The following is a 17,814-nucleotide window of genomic DNA, read 5'->3' as shown; positions in this document are numbered from 1 at the left end:
ATGGTCAGTTTAGTTGAACACCGTAAGTACATGAAATCTTGAATACGGTGTGAGATTTGTTGGTTTCTCCACGTAAGTGTGATGCCCCAATATATCCCAGAGTAATGTGGGTAGTGAATAAAGAAATATTTGGGGGATTGGGGAGAAAGGAGGAAGTATTCAGTTTCCCCATTTGGAGAATTCCTGATATTCTCGCAAGCAGTGGGAACAATAAATTCAATAGACTAAGCCCTTGATCTTGTGGTTTGTCCCTATGAAAATTATTCCTGCAAAGGAGAAGCTAGGCCTACTTATAATTATGCCTAAGAGTCACCCCCAGAGAACTTTTTTGTGGCTCAAATGTGGCCTCTGTAAGCCAACTCGGCAGATGAGCTCACAGCCCTCCCTCCTACATGGGACATGACTCCCAGGGGTATAAATCTCCCTGGCAATGGGATGGGATAGAACACCTGGGATGAGCCAGGACCCAGCATCATAGGATTGAGAAAGCCTTCTTCACCAAAAAGGGGAAGACAGAAATGAGAGAAAATAAAGTTTCAGTAGTTGAGAGATTCCAAACAGAGTCAAGAAATTATCTTGGAGATTATATTCTTATGTATTATATAGATATCCCTTTTGAATTTAGGGTGTGTTGGAGTGGCTGGAAGGAAGTATCTGAAACTGTTGAGCTGTTTTCCAGTAATTCTGATTCTTGAAGAGGATTGTATAATGATACAGTTTTTACAATGTGACTGTGTGATTGTGAAAACCTTATGTCTGTTGCTTCTTTTATCCAGGGTATGGACAGATGAGTAAAAAAATATGGCTAAATAAATAAATAAGCAGTAGGGGGACAAAGGATAAAATAAATTGAGTAGATTGAAATACTAGTGGTCAATGAGAGGAAGGGGTAAGGAGTATGAAAGAAACGAATTTTTCCTTTTTCCTTTTTATTTCTTTTTCTGGAATGATGCAGATGTTCTAAAAATGACCATGGTCTCATACCAAAACCAGGCAAAGATATTACAAAAAAAGAAAACTACAGACCAATCTCTCTAATGAATACAGATGCAAAAATCCTCAATAAAATTCTAGCAAATCGTATCCAACAACACATTAAAAGAATTATACATCATGACCAAGTAGGATTCATCCCAGGTATGCAAGGATGGTTCAACATAAGAAAATCAATTAATGTAATACACCATATCAACAAATCAAAGCAGAAAAATCACATGATCATCTCAATTGATGCAGAGAAGGCATTTGACAAGATTCAACATCCTTTCCTGTTGAAAACACTTCAAAAGATAGGAATACAAGGGAACTTCCTTAAAATGATAGAGGGAATATATGAAAAACCCACAGCTAATATCATCCTCAATGGGGAAAAATTGAAAACTTTCCCCCTAAGATCAGGAACAAGACAAGGATGTCCACTATCACCACTATTATTCAACATTGTGTTGGAAGTTCTAGCCAGAGCAATTAGGCAAGAAAAAGAAATACAAGGCATCAAAATTGGAAAGGAAGAAGTAAAACTATCACTGTTTGCAGACGATATGATACTATATGTAGAAAACCCAGAAAAATCCACAACAAAATTACTAGAGCTAATAAATCAGTACAGCAAAGTAGCAGGCTACAAGATCAACATTCAAAAATCTGTAGCTTTTCTATACACTAGTAATGAACAAGCTGAGGCGGAAATCAAGAAACGAATCCCATTTACAATCGCAACTAAAAGAATAAAATACCTAGGAATAAATTTAACCAAAGAGACAAAAAACCTATATAAAGAAAACTACAAAAAACTGTTAAAAGAAATCACAGAAGACCTAAATAGATGGAAGGGCATACCGTGTTCATGGATTGGAAGACTAAATATAGTTAAGATGTCAATCCTACCTAAATTGATTTACAGATTCAATGCAATACCAATCAAAATCCCAACAACTTATTTTTCAGAAATAGAAAAACCAATAAGCAAATTTATCTGGAAGGGCAGGGTGCCCCGAATTGCTAAAAACATCTTGAGGAAAAAAAACGAAGCTGGAGGTCTCGCGCTGCCTGACTTTAAGGCATATTATGAAGCCACAGTGGTCAAAACAGCATGGTATTGGCATAAAGATAGATATATCGACCAATGGAATCGAATAGAGTGCTCAGATATAGACCCTCTCATCTATGGACATTTGATCTTTGATAAGGCAGTCAAGCCAACTCACCTGGGACAGAACAGTCTCTTCAATAAATGGTGCCTAGAGAACTGGATATCCATATGCAAAAGAATGAAAGAAGACCCATCTCTCAAACCCTATACAAAAGTTAACTCAAAATGGATCACAGATCTAAACATTAGGTCTAAGACCATAAAACAGTTAGAGGAAAATGTTGGGAGATATCTTATGGATCTTACAACTGGAGGTGGTTTTATGGACCTTAAACCTAAAGCAAGAACACTGAAGAAGGAAATAAATAAATGGGAGCTCCTCAAAATTAAACACTTTTGTGCATCAAAGAACTTCATCAAGAAAGTAGAAAGACAGCCTACACAATGGGAGACAATATTTGGAAACGACATATCAGATAAAGGTCTAGTATCCAGAATTTATAAAGAGATTGTTCAACTCAACAACAAAAAGACAGCCAACCCAATTACAAAATGGGAAAAAGACTTAAACAGACACCTACCAGAAGAAGAAATACGGATGGCCAAGAGGCACATGAAGAGATGCTCAATGTCCCTGGCCATTAGAGAAATGCAAATCAAAACCACATCATCTCACACCCACCAGAATGGCCATTATCAACAAAACAGAAAATGACAAGTGCTGGAGAGGATGCGGAGAAAGAGGCACACTTATCCACTGTTGGTGGGAATGTCAAAGGGTGCAACCACTGTGGAAGGCAGTTTGGCGGTTCCTCAAAAAGCTGAATATAGAATTGCCATACGACCCAGCAATACCATTGCTAGGTATCTACTCAAAGGACTTAAGGGCAAAGACACAAACGGACATTTGCACACCAATGTTTATAGCAGCGTTATTTACAATCGCAAAGAGATGGAAACAGCCAAAATGTCCATCAACAGAAGAATGGCTAAACAAACTGTGGTATATACATACGATGGAATATCATGCAGCTTTAAGACAAGATAAACTTATGAAGCATGTAATAACATGGATGGACCTAGAGAATATTATGCTGAGTGAGTCCAGTCAAAAACTAAAGGACAAATACTGTATGGTCCCACTGATGTGAACGGACATTCGAGAATAAACTTGAAATATGTCATTGGTAACAGAGTTCAGCAGGAGTTAGAAACAGGGTAAGACAATGGGTAATTGAAGCTGAAGGGATACAGACTGTGCAACAGGACTAGATATAAAAACTCAAAAATGGACAGCACAATAATACCTAATTGTAAAGTAATCATGTTAAAACACTGAATGAAGCTGCATCTGAGCTATAGGGTTTTTTTTTTACTATTATTACTACTTTTATTTCTTTTCTCTATATTAACATTTTATATCTTTTTCTGTTGTGTTGCTAGTTCCTCTAAACCGATGCAAATGTACTAAGAAACAATGATCATGCATCTATGTGATGATGTTAAGAATTACTGAGTGCATATGTAGAATGGTATGATTTCTAAATGTTGTGTTAATTTCTTTTTTTTTTTTCTTTCCGTTAATAAAAAAATTAAAAAAAATAAAAAAAAATGACCATGGTGATGAATACACAACTATGTGATGATATTGTGAGCCACTGATTGTACACCATATATGGACTGTAGGTATGTGAAGATTTGGCAATCAAACAAATGTCAAAACAAACAAACAAAAAACAACCTCTTTGCTGGGGAACTAATCAACCCTGAAGTGTCTGAATAATGAAGAAACAGAATGGGCCTAGATATCTATAAAGGATATGGACAGGTTTAAACGGTGCTAATCTGTGGAGATTTTTAGGGAATGAAAATTAAGCCTGGCTCAATGGGAAAGCCTTCTCCTGCTTTTGATGTGAACATCTTAGATGTAAATGGCAATGTCCTACCTCCTGGACAAGAAGGAGATATTGGCATTCAAGTCCTACCTAACCGGTCATTTGGCCTTTTTATTCATTATGTAGATAATCCCTCAAAAACAGCTTCAACTCTATGAGGCAATTTCTATATCACTGGAGACTGGGAGTATATGGATGAAGATGGGTATTTCTGGTGCGTTGCATGATCGGATGATATCATATTACCCTCTGGTTACCACATTGGACTGTTTGAGGTAGAAAGTGCCCTGATGGAGCACCCTGCAATTGCAGTCAGCTGTTGTCAGCAGCCCAGATCCCATCAGAGAAGAGGTATTAAAGCCTTTTACTGTCCTGTACCCTTGTTACAAGTCACATAATAAACAACAACTTAAAAAGGAGATCCAGGAACATGCAAAAAAAAACAGCACCTTACAAAAATCCCAGGAAGACAGAATTTATTCAAGCACTGCCAAAGACTATCAAGGATAAGATTAAAAAAAAAAAAAACCTCTTAAGCTTCTTTCAGAAACCAATTCTCAGATTATGGGAGGAAAATCAATATGACAGCTTTTTTATAAGAGATTTTTTAAATCATGACTAAATATGGCATGCTTGGTAATATTAGGCACACATAATCATACCTGTCTCAATCTGATGTTCTTTTTAAATTCTCATTTCTACAAACTAGTGTAAGGATATTGCTATAATTTAGAAGTGTTCAAATACTCCTTGCAAATAATAATTTATAGGTTATAAACTGCTGTTCATAAGATTTAGTGTTGACCAAAGGAATGAAAATATATGCTTTTGAAAAGGGTCCCAAATCATCAGATCAGTATCAACCAGGAGATCTTGTCTAAAGGCTCATCCAACAGCTTACCCAATGACTCTAAAGGCTTTGGCACATTATTCTTCTATACCTGAATTTCCAATAAGGACCTATACTCTCTTCATGAATCTTAGTGTGCTTCCCATAACCCTAAACCAATCTCAAGATTTTGGGGAAATGAAAAACAATTTTCCTCAAAAAAACACAAAAACTCCTATTTAGAATAAATGCAATTATGTACTGACAAATCCTGATTGTTTAAAATTCAAATGTACCTCAATACTTCATTATTTTATCCTACCCTACAAGAGAAATAAAATACAGTGTTAATCATAGAAGTTTTTTCTCCTACTTAAACCTAATTTGTGATATAAACATTAATCTGATACTCTTCAATCAATAATATAAGACATCAATTTTTTGTGTCCTTTTAATGGAATATTATTCTTAATAGTTTTTAAAACATTAAATCCTTTTATAACAGGCTCCAGATTGTTTTATGGACTGGAACCTTGCTGATACAAATATTACTTAAAGTGACTAGGCCATTTTTGTTACACATAGATTAATAACGATTTTAAAATGAATAAAACCAAAACAAATGTTTACTGAAGATTAGAGACACTGAGAAGATTAAAAAGATAGGTATTTCCTGAATAAGCTACAATTTAGTTAGAGAAACGGGGCCAATTCATAAGTTAAAAACAATAAACTTTTAAAGATTCCTCCAGAATGATCTAAATGCCAGACTAACTACTGTAATTTTCAGCTTAAAACTCTTCAATGACTACTCTTTGTCTAGGAAATTTGTGCAAGATCCTTAAAAGCCCAGATTAAGACTCTAAGACTGAGTCCCAAGTCTCATTTTCCACTCTACAACCTAAACTTTGCATTCTTAATACCCAAGTACATGAAGTATCTCCAAACATAACACACACATAGCTTCAAATCTCCATGCTACTCAATTACCAAACTATTCCTTCTATCTTTTTGCATTTACCCCCTTCCCTCCCAACCATTCTTCAAGGACACATTCCAATAGAACCTTCTCTTTTACCTGCCTAACTCCTAAACTGGTTAGATCCTTCTTCTGAACTCTTCTGTCATGCGCCTACCACTTTTCACTGAATGTTTACCTGCCTATCTTCTGCACTAGGCTATAAACTTCTCAAACACAGGGCTTTGTTTCAGTCATCTTTCAATCCCAGCTTCTGGGCCAAGGATTCATGTTTAACAAATGCTCACAAAACTAATCTTTAAATTATCGGAGGTACACAATAACACACTGATCTAGTCAGTGAAGTATAAGCATCATTATTCCAAGTGTCACTGGCATATTACTTCCATTTCACCTGCCATCTGCTCTAAGCTATGTAACATTGCCATAAACACAATACAGCAGCTACTTAAACAGTTTTCAGTTAATGCTGAAACCAAATTGATACATTACATGCTTATAAAGCTGAGAACTGCTGCTTCCTTTTAAAACAATGCTTTAATTTTCCAACTCAGCATTTTGTCTCTGTAGGGTAAATGGAATGAAAAGGTGACATGTTTTCTTTTCCCTCCTAAGGAAGGTCAGAATTTCACATGCTTCACCAGTCTTAAAGCCACATTTTTAATTCTTACAAGGAGTAAAAACAAAATTACTTTTTGAACTTCTTAACAACATTACCTGTAAAAATGATCAAAGATCCAGTGGTCAAACTAAATTATATCTTTACCAGATGAGAGATGGAATTGGTAGGTCATTCAGGATAACTGACCAGTTCACAAGTGAAACTCCTCCATAACATCTCTAATAAACAGCTGCCAGGTCCACTCTTAAACACCGCTAGTGCCTAGGGAACTCACTACCTTTCAGGCATGCCAACCCATCTAGGATGAATTTGATTATGTAATACTTCCTTCACAGAAATCTTTCCCTCTGGCGTGTACTCACTGATTCTAGCTCTATCCCACTGAACCTTATAAAAACTGTCTAATCTCTGCAATGTGAGCAAGTCCTTCAGATGACTGACGGACATTACCACTTTCAAAGTCTTGCCAGGTTAAACAATCTGGAAAACGCTTGGGTACTCATTGGTATGACATCACAATTGGTTCCTTTAACCTGAATGGTCTCCAAGAACTGAATGCAGCACTCCAAGTGTGAACTCATCAGAATCCGGAGATAAAGCTCCCTCTGACCGATTATGTTATTTCTATATTCATACCCCTACTTTTGGCACAGTCGACAGTAATATAGGCAGGCCACCAGGATCACCCGTTCTGGGCCTACTAGAGTATAATCCCATGTCCTCTTTTGCAGTCAACTGATGATCATATCTTAAACTGACTACACAGGGAGAAATGCTAGGGATTAAAAGGAACACAGAGGTGAACTGACGCCTCTCCTCCCAAGCCACCCACTGGGGAAGTTGCTGAGGAAGCATACTTCAAACAATCCACCTGCCCAGGGGTGATATGGCGCGATATGGGATGAAAGACCCGGCACAGGATTAAAGTCAAAGTGTCTTTAGGTCGTGTGTTTGGGCCCGGGGGAAGGGGAGTTTCGGTTCCATTTTCAGTTCTGTGAAGAAAAACACAAGGGGAGTGAAAGTAGTTTCTCCTCCACACCTATCTCTAAATCTGGCCCAGAGGGGTGACGAGTCGGGAAGATGAGAAATGGCTGTGGTGACCACCTTCCTACCACCGGTGGGTATGACAAAGCGTGAAAGGATTGTCAGTTTGGATTACGGCTTTTACCTTCACATTTCTGCTCCACAAAGTCCAAGATGGGGATGGACCAGTCCGGGCCTCGCAAAAAACCCGCGATGCTCTCCACGACCCACTCCACCTCCTCCTCTTCTTCCGCCGCCATCCCGGCTCAGCGGGGTGAAGGAACGTCCTACGCCAGAACTCCCGAGCCTGCTAAGGCCTTTCGGCCGCAGGGAGCCAAGACAGAGTGCGGGAATTCCCGGGACCGGGAAAAGAATAGCCCGGCTGAATCCCCCACACCTGCAGAAAAGCTACAAACCGGTTAACGTAAAACGGTCGCTATGGCAACAAGCGCAGCTGCCACCGGCAGCCGCCGGAAGTGAAGTCCGCTTCCCGGGAGCCTGCGCACCTCAAAGAGAGGCGTGTGAAGAACGTTTCCGATTGGCTGGAAAAGAACAGAAACGTTTCAAAGATATACCTCCGCCCATGGGCCCGGATGTTAGGGCTGCGAGTTGAAGTGTATCCCTTAGCAAGAAATTCTGTTAGAAATCTCTGCGTTCCAACTTCCGGAAGGGTGTGGGAGCCTAAGCGTAAAAGTAAAGCAGTGAAGGGAAGGAACGGGGCTTTGCACTTGATCGGCTTGGAAGCCCCTCGTCACTCTCATTTTCAGCCTCGCTGACTCAGAAGCGTGTGTAATTAAAGGTCGTTTGAAAATACGAAACAGCTTTGTGAGACTTGATTGCCTATGCAGTCCGTTTGCATCTTGTAACTACAGATAGGTCTTTATGCATAGAAAAAAAAACTGGTTTTAGAGGATTTTCAGGGACAAAATCAAACTTAGTGTGCATTTAAATAAATGTCAGCATAACGAAATCTTTTTTCGAATAACTCCAACTGAATTCTTAGATTGGGATCAATTCTAATGAGTTTTATACGATGTGGTCTACAAAGGTCAAGAAGCTTGGAGTACAAAAGATCTTAAAACACTATTATATATATTTATGTAAGTGGTATCGTATTGTAAAAACACTTATGAAACATTTTTTACTTAATATATCATTAACTTCTCACAAAAATATAAAGCCTTATCTGTTTTGTGCGTGCGTGGTTTATATATATCTTGAATGCATAAGTGTGTTCATTTAATATTTATTTTGGTGTACAATTTTTTTTTATTGTCTCCGAGGTGTTGGTGTACAATAATTTATCCAACTATTTTTTTCTTCCACAAACTGCTGAAATAACATTTTGTTGTACCTAAGAGCTGTTGGTTTTATTTACGCTTAGCATGGGGTAGATTCCAAGGATAATCTTTTATTTAGTTGAACAATCCTCAGTTGACAGATTATATTATTTCAGTTTTTTAGATTCAAAAGCAACTATATAATTAACATACTTGTACATTTTTTATTTTTTATGAGAACTTTAGGTTTACAGAAAGTCACGCAGAAGATACAGAATTCCCACATATCCCCCTCACACACACCCAGTATTCGAGAAACTATTAACGTTTTGCATTAGTGTGATAATTTTGTTAGAAAAAATCATACTGTATTATTACAAATATAACTGTACTCCAGAGCATTATATCGGGGTTCACTGTGTTAGTTACTCCTTTTTAAAAAAATTTGTATTCTAGTAACATACATGAAACCCAAAATTTCCCCCTCCAATCACATTCGAATATGCAATTCAGTGGAATCAACTATATTCACAATGTTCTGTTCCTGTGATGGTTAGGTTCTAGTGTCAACTTGGCCAGATGATGATGCCCAGGTTTCTGGTCAGGCAAGCAGTGGCCTAACCGTTGCTACAAGAAGATTTCATGCCTGATTGATAGACCAGAAGGCTGGTTTGTTGAATTATCAATCAGTTGATTGCAGCTGTGGCTGATTACATCTGCGATCAACTAAGGATGTGACTTCTGCAAATGAGATAATCCAATCAGTTGAAGACCTTTTTAGGAAGAGACTCTTCACTGCTTCTTCAGCCAGCAAGCCTCTGCTGTACAGTTTGTCAAGACCCTTCATTGGAGCTGTCAGCTTCATAGCCTGCCCTGCAGGTTTTGCACTCTTCATTCCCACAGTTGCTGAGACACCTTTATAAATCTCATACTCACAGATACCTCCTGTTGGTTCTGTTTGTTTAGAGAACCCCAACAGTTCTAGTTTGCAAGCTGTAGTAATGCGATATACCAGAAATGGAATGACTTTCAAAAAGGGGAATTTTTAAATTTTAAAATTTGCAAAGTTTACAGTTCTAAGGCTGTGAAAATGTCCAAATTAAAGCAAGGCTGTAGAAATGTCCAATTTAAGGCATCCAGGGAAAGATACATACACTGGTTCAAGAAGGCAAGTGGAATTCCTGGTTTCTTTCTCAACTGGAAAGGCACAGGGCTAACGTGAGGACATCTGCTAGCTTTCTTTCCAGGCTTCTTGGAGGTATTAACCTTCTTCATCTCCAGAGGTCTCCGACTGCATGGGCTTTCATGGCTCTAAAGCTTTTTCCAAAATGGTTCCCTCTTAAAGGGCTCCAGTAAGCTACACCACCTTGAAGGGTGGAGACACATCTCAATGGGAACCATCTAATCAAAAACTAAGAAGGGGTCAATTGTGATGATAAAAAAATATTTATTCCTTCTAGCCCCCTATATTCTGGAGTAGCTAGAAGGAAAAATCTGAGACAGTCATAGGGTAGCCCATGACAATCTCTGGAATCTGTCCTGTAACTACTTGTTGAAGAGTGCTCTGAAAATTATTGCTTTTCTCTTTCTTTGCTTTGTATATATGTTATATTATACAATGAAGGAAGTTAAAAAAAATATTGCTGGGTGGGAGCTTTTGGATTCTCCATGGAAACCATCTAACCAAAAGTTTTCACCCACAATTGGGTGGGTCACATCTCCATGGATGAAAAAAAAAAGCAATAATTTTCAGAGCAGTCTTCAACAAGAATTATAGGACAGATCCCAGAGATTATCATGAGCCACCATATGATCCTCAGATTTTTCCTTCTAGCTGCTCCAGACTATAGGAGGCTAGAAGGAATAAATGTTTTTTTATCACCACAATTGACCCCTTTTTTCCTTCTTTGTGATAAACAACATATATATATATATTTTAAAGTAATACATTTCAAAGCATAGCACCACAATTAGTTGTAGAACATATTTCAGAGTTTGGCATTGGTTACAATTCCACAATTTAAGTTTTTTTCTTCTAGCTGCTCTAAGATACTGGAGACTAAAAGAGATACCAATTTAATGATTCAACAATCATATTTACTTAAGTCCTATCTTCTCTGTATAACTCCATCACCTTTAATCTTTCTATCCTTCTCTTTAGGGTTGTTTGGGCTATGGCCATGCTAACTTTTTCATGTTGGAAGGGGCTGTCAGTAATATGGGGTAGGGAGATGAACCCAGTTGATGTCCTAGAGAAGCTGGCTCCTCTAGATTTCAGGACTTGTCTGGTCCATAGACCCATCTGGACATTGTAGGTTTCTGGAAAATTAGTCTAGTGCATGGAACCCTTGTGGAATCTTATATATTGCCCTAAGTGTTCTTTAGGATTGGCTGGAATAGTCCTGGTTGGGGTTTGACAAGTTATGATAGGTAGCAATGTCTAACTGAAGCTTGCATAAACCAACCTTCAGATTAGCCTCTCAACTCTATTTAAACTCTCTCTGCCACTGATACATTATTAATTACTCTTCTTTTCCACCTTTTGGTCAAGATGGAATTTGATCCCATGGTGCCAGGGCAGGACTCATCCCTGGGAGTCATTTCCCGTGCCACCAGAGAGACTTTCACCCCTAGATATCATGTCCCACGTAGGGGTGAAGGCAATGATTTTTCTTGTAGAGTTGGGCTTAGAAAGAGTGAGGCCATATCTGAGTGACAAAAGAGGTCCTCCAGAAGTAACTCTTAGGCATGCCTATACAACCTAGCAATATTGAATGAGGATTAAAGGACGTGGTTTTTTTTTGAGGTACATCACAGATTCAAACTGGCACAGCAACTAATACAGTTACCATCACCACCAGCTATTAAAAAAACATTTCCATCCCCCCAAACAAAAATTCGGTACCAACTAAACATTAACTCCCCATTCCCTACCCCCACCCCAGCCCCTGGTAACCTATATTCTAGCTTCTGAATCTGTGAATTTGTTTATTATAATTATTTCATGTCAGTGAGATTACACAATATCTGTCCTTTTGTGTCTGGCTTTATTTCACAGAACATAATGTCCTCAAAGTTCATCCATGTTGTCATATGTATCAGAACTTCAGTTCTTTTTATCACTGAATAATATTCCATTGTATGTATATACCATATTGTGCTTATTCATTCATCAGATGATGGACATTTGTGTTGCTTCCATCTTTTGGCAGCTGTATATAATCCTGCTGTGAACAGCAGGAACAGCAGGATTTGAATGTTCAAATCATTGCTTTCAATTGTTTGTAGTACAAGTCTAGAAGTAACATTGCCAGGTCATATGTGATTCTGTATTTAACTTTCCAAAGAACTGCTGAACTGTTTTCCATGGTGGGCACACCATTTTATATTTCCATCAAGAATGAACAAATGCTCCTATTTCGCCACCTCCTCTCCAACACTTATTTCTGTTATTATAGTAGCCATTTTAGTGGGTGTTAAATGATATCTCATTGTGGTTTTGATTTGCATTACCCTAATAACCAATGATATTGAGCATCTTTTCATGACTTATTGACCATTTGTATATCTATTTAAGAAGAATAACTTTTGAACTATTTTGTCCATTTCCTCAATTGGAATGTTTGTCTTTTTGTTGTTGAGTTGTAGGATTGCCTTATATATTCTGGATATTAAATCCTTATTGGATATGTGGTTTAGATCTGTTCCCATTTCATGGTTTATCTTTTTACTTATGAAATAAAGTCCTTTGATTTGCAAAAAAAAATGTTTTAACTTTGATTAAGTCCCTTTATTTTTTCTTTTGTTGCTCTGGTTTGGTATAAATCCAAGTAACTGTTTCCTAACACAAGATCCTAAAGATGCTTCTCTGTTTTTGTAGTTGTGTATTTTTGGTTCTTATATTTAGTTCTTTAATGCGTTTTGAGTTAATTGTTGTATATGATGTGCAATAAAAGTGCATTTTCATTCATTAGTATATGGATATCCAGTTTTACCAGTATATTTTGTTGAAGAGGCTATTCTTTCCCTATTGAGTGGACTTGGCAACTTTGTAAATAATCAATTGGTCATATATGTGAGGATTGATTTCTGAAGTCTCAATTTGATTCAATTGTTTTATATGTCTTTGTGCCAGTGCCATGCGGTTTTGATTACTATAATATTTAAATAAGTTTTACTATCAGATAATGTAAGTCCTACAAATTTGTTCTTTTTCAAGATGGTTTTGCTTATTCAGGACCCTTTACCCTTTCATAGAAATGTTATGATCAGTTTTTCCATTTCTGCCAAGAAGGCTGTTGGAATTTTGATTGGAACTATGTTTGAATCTGCAATCCACTTTGGGTAGAATTCACATCTTAACAATATTTAATCTTCCAGTTCATGAACATGGAATGTACCACCATTTATTTAGGTCTTTTTTATTTCTATCAGCAATGTTTGTAGTCTTCTGTGTACAAGTCCTGTACATCTTTAAATTTATTCTCAGATATTTGATTCTTTCAGTAGCTTTTGTAATTTGAATTTTTTCTTCATATTTTTGATATTTGGGGTTGTTGATCTTGTACCCCACCACATTACTGAATTCATATATTAGCTCTAGTAACTTTGTTGTGGATTTTTCAGGATTTTCTCTATATAGGATCATGTCATCTGCAAATAGGGAAAGTTTTACTTCTTACTTTTCTTTTTAATGCCTTTTATTTCTGTTTCTTGCCTAATTGCTCTGGATAGAACTTCTAATGTTGTATAACAGTTCCTGGTCTTAGAGGGAAAACTTTCAATCTTTCACCATTGAGTGTGAGGTTATCTGTGAGTTTTTCATATATGCCTGCTTCCATTTGGTAAAGCTTCCAGAATGCAAGATGCCAGAAATGGGTTGGTTTTTACAATGGAGAGTTATTAACTTACACTTCACAGTTCTTAGGCAGTGCAAATATCCAACTTAAGGCATTAACAGGCTGATACCAGGACTCTGAAAGACAGGCTGCTGGCATCAGGAGCATCTCTGTTACATGGGAAGGCACATGGCCAGCGTCTGTTTGTGCTTCTCTCCCTGTTTCGTTGCTTTCAGCTTCTGATTCAAGGGGCTTCCTCTCTGAGTTTCTGTGGGTCCTCTCTATAATGAAACGAAAAAAGTGTTTCCTTTTATTCCTAGTGTTCTAAATGTTTCGTTAAGGAAGAACAAACTGTTGTTGGATTTTAAGTGCTGGATTTTGCCCAAATGCCTTTTCTGCATCAATTAAGATGATCAAATTCTATTATACCCCTTTATTCTATTAATGTGGTATATTGCATTAATTGATTTTCTTATGTTAAACCACCCTTGCATACCTGAGATAAATCCTTCTTCATCATGGTGTATAATTCTTTTAATGTGCTGTTCAGTTTGGTTTGCTAGTATTTTGTTGGGAATAGCTGTATCTGTATTTATAAGGGATAATGGTCTGTAATTTTCTTTTCTTGTGCTATCTGTGTCTGGTTCTGCTATTAGGGTGATGTTGGGCTCATAGAATAAATTAGGGAGTGTTCCTCCTCTTCAATTTTTTGAGAGTTTGAGCAGTATTGGTGTTAATTCTTTTTGGAATGTTTGGTAAAATTCCCCTATGAAGCCATTTGGTCCTGGACTTTCCTTTGTTGGCAGGGTTTGTTTGTTTGTTTGCTTGTTTTATAATTAAATATTTTTATTTAACATCCAGATTTCAATCACACATGTATTTTTATACAATAATTTTTTTCCTAATGGCTAATTGTTCAGAATTGCATGCTAGTTCCACTGATGTCTTTTTCATTTCCTATTTACAATCTAAGCCTCACACTGTCCTTTCATAAGCAAAGTTGTTAGCACCAAGAAAAGAAAAGCTGCAAGTCTCTTTCCTTAAAACAACATAGGAATTGTGTGTACATAAAACGTGTTGTGCAAGTTCATATTTGTACATCATTGTTTGTATGGGAACACTTGATTTAGTAAATATATACATAATGAAGATGGTTCCATTATAAAAGAAACTTGAATGTATTCAAGGGGTCAGGTTGTTTAACCTGGCTGTGTCAGTAACCATGTGAATTACCTGCCATGTGCATTATCTGCAAAGTGTCAGAATTTACTATTTGAGTGTGGGAGGGAACCTCAGGCTCTCAGCACAAGGCACTTTATTACTCCATATTCATTTATCCCCATAGACCATCAAACAATTTTCTGGTATTTGAGTAAAATTGTGATCTATGAACAAAAATTTGTTCTCAGTCTGAGGTGCCAGAAAAAAATGAATTATGTTAAAAAAAGGTTGACTGCACAACTTTTTCAGTCTATGGGGACAATTTTGATCTCCATTCCGCTGAAGTTTAGGACATTTACTTCAGAAGGTGAGCTTGGGAGTTATGTTAGAAGGATGGACTTCAAGTATTATTTATCTTTCCTGTCACTTCTCTCTTAACCTATACCTTGCAAAATTATCTGTTCTTAAGTCTGGAGGTCAATGACTTGATTTATTCTTTTGAAAGATTATACCAGATACAGGGCGGATCACAGTGGGTCAGCAGGCCAAGTTCTCGCCTGCCATACTGGAGACCCAGGTTTGATTCCCAATGCCTGTCCATGCAAAAAAAAAAAGGTAATACCAGATACAGTAAAAGGCCAGAGTGAAATAGTATAGTTTTAATATCCCAATCCGGAAGAAATTTTCTTTCCCAGTAAAAGGTAATATAAATTATATGGAGAAATACAATGTTAAAAGACATTCAGAAGTAGCCCTTGTTAAAAGCATTTAAGGACAGACAGCAGGGACTAGCGATGTGCTGGACTCTAAGGAATTTATCAGCTTCACAATTAAAAACAATTTTCTAGGATAAAAGGAATGATTAATAACACAGTAAGGAATAATCCGTACTGAATTTTATAATGGACTAATCACCTTAGTTTACACAATAGAGCTTAGTTTCTTTCCTAACAAATAATGGTTTTGCCTCTCACTAGAAAATTCATATCTGTCATTTATAATGTTGTCTCAGTTATCTGAACCAGTCGCTTTCTGGGAAAGTGTAGATTCTGGAAAACCCAAGTGAACTGTTCTTATTGAGCAATAAATCATTGACAATGAAGTAAGGTAGAAGCACACCTATGGATGCTGGCTGATAGGTTAGTCTTTGATGGCCATGTCCAGAGGAGTGACAGATCAGTTTCCACAGTCGCTATCCCAGATCCATTATAGATATTAGAAGTACTGACCAAAACCAAGCACATGATTTGTGAGGTTCCACTTTAGGCCTGTTGTGGTAACATGATTGAAAGGCTGTCCAGCAGTTCTAAGACCACGCCAACTACCTTTGTTTACATGCAGCTTGTGCTTTCCTGGTTGGAGCAGGTAGATGAGAGATTTTTTCTTGAATTACATAATTGGCAAAGGAGTGATCTCAGTCACTTGAAACAGGATGCTCACAGATGCCATAATCTCTCAGTATCACAATCCTATCAGTCTGTAGTCTCTTTCTTTTATCTTCCTTTGGCGTACTTGGAGGCACTAAGTCAGTGTGGTCTTGACCAAAGTTGAAATCAGCTCACAACCCTTAATACTACTCTCTGACTTCAGGCCTAATCAAATAAAAATCTCCATTGATGAATTCAGGCAAAAAACTTTCCTGCTTTCCTTCAGTCATATCATAGAAGCGGTTGGCACCTCTGTCAGCACAGGCTTTGAAAACAGCTTTGCTCCAAAGATGATGAATACAGTTGTCCAAAGGCTGGTTCAGAATCAAAAGGCAATATTTTACATTCCCAGTGGGAAGCAGGGGTTCCAATAGGATGAAGACAAGCTCCATATTAGAATATATGCCTACACTGGTGGGTGGAGCTACTATCAAAAGGCGTGCATGCTGTGAAAGCAAGGGCAATCGGCCACATGGTGCACCGCTGAGGAAACTCTCTGTTGGGAGGTTTAAGATGATTGATTCAATCTCTTTGCTTGTAATTTGTCTGTTGGGATCTTCTATTTCTTCTTGAGTCAGTGCAGGTAGTTTTTGTCCTTTTAATTTAGGTTACCTAATTTGTTGCCATACAATTTTTTTTATTCAACATAACAATATACAAACACAAACATTCTTACCGTATGATCATTCCATTCTTGATATATAATCAATAACTCACAATACAATCACATAGTTGTATGTTCATCATCATGATCATTTATTTGCATCAATTCAGAAAAAGAAATGAAAAGAAAACAGAAAAAAATTCATACATACCATAACCCTTACCTCTCCCTTTCATTGATCACTAGCATTTCAACCTACTAAATTTATTTTAATATTTGTTCCCTCTATTATTTATTTATTTTTGACCCATATGTTTTACTCATCTGTTGATAAGGTAGATAAAAGGATGTTGCCATGCAATTTTCATAGTATTCTCTTACAATCCTTTTAATTTTCTGTGGCATCAGTAGTAATGTCCCCTTCCCCCACTTCATTTCTGATTTAGTTATTGGTGTCCTCTATCTTTTTTTTTCTTTGTCAGTCTAAGTAAAGTTTAAAAAGAATGAACTTTTGGTTTCATTGATTCTATTTTTTATTTTTAGTTCTCTCTTTCATTTATCACTGCTCTGTTCTTAGTTATTTCCTTTCTTCTGCTCATTTTTTATTTAGTTTGCTCTCCTTTTAGATCCCCCATTGTAAGTTAGGACACTGATTTGAGGTCTTTTTTCTTTTTTGATGTAAACTTTCATAGATATAAATTTCTTTCTCAACACTCCCTTTGCTGCATCTCATAAGTTTTGGAATGTTGTGTTTTTCCTTTCATTAATCTCAAGATATTTCCTCAAGTCCCTTGAGAGACTTCCGGGTCAAGATGGCGGCTTAACAACATGCACGTTTTAGTTCGTCCTCCAGAACAACTACTAAATAACCAGAAACAGTACAGAAGAGCTCCTGGAGCCGTGTCAGTGACCAGACACACAGCGTACCCCAGTCTGGACCAGCTGGACCGGCTGCGAGAACCCCCCAGAACCCAGGGAGAGTCTGCCAAAGTTAAAGGTACCGCATCATCTCATGCTGGTGGGACCTGCAGTCAGACAAGCACCACAACAGGGCAGGATAAGAA

General features: G+C 37.4%; 1 protein-coding gene and 1 pseudogene across 2 annotated transcripts in view; both read right to left on the bottom strand.

Annotated features, from left to right (window-relative positions):
* The window catches only part of CFAP36 (cilia and flagella associated protein 36), a 73,903-nt gene extending 65,952 nt beyond the window's left edge, over positions 1 to 7,951 (bottom strand). Inside the window, exon 1 of one of the 2 annotated variants that reach the window (XR_013164272.1) lies at positions 7,586 to 7,951. Coding sequence is in view for 1 of the 2 variants with exons in the window: in XM_077134270.1 (XP_076990385.1) it covers positions 7,586 to 7,700 (115 nt within the window). In the remaining variant the exon portion in view is untranslated. The remainder of the gene's footprint in view (positions 1 to 7,585) is intronic. The other variant, XM_077134270.1, reaches the window with a different exon arrangement.
* On the bottom strand, positions 7,877 to 16,538 carry LOC143661124 (thiamine pyrophosphokinase 1-like; annotated as a pseudogene).
* Between the last annotated feature and the right edge of the window lie 1,276 nt (positions 16,539 to 17,814).

The sequence above is a fragment of the Tamandua tetradactyla genome, chromosome 17 (assembly GCF_023851605.1).
Source record: "Tamandua tetradactyla isolate mTamTet1 chromosome 17, mTamTet1.pri, whole genome shotgun sequence".
NCBI classification, from domain to species: domain Eukaryota; kingdom Metazoa; phylum Chordata; class Mammalia; order Pilosa; family Myrmecophagidae; genus Tamandua; species Tamandua tetradactyla.
The sequence above is the reverse complement of the archived record's forward strand: the minus strand, read 5'-3'. Positions and strand labels throughout refer to the sequence as shown.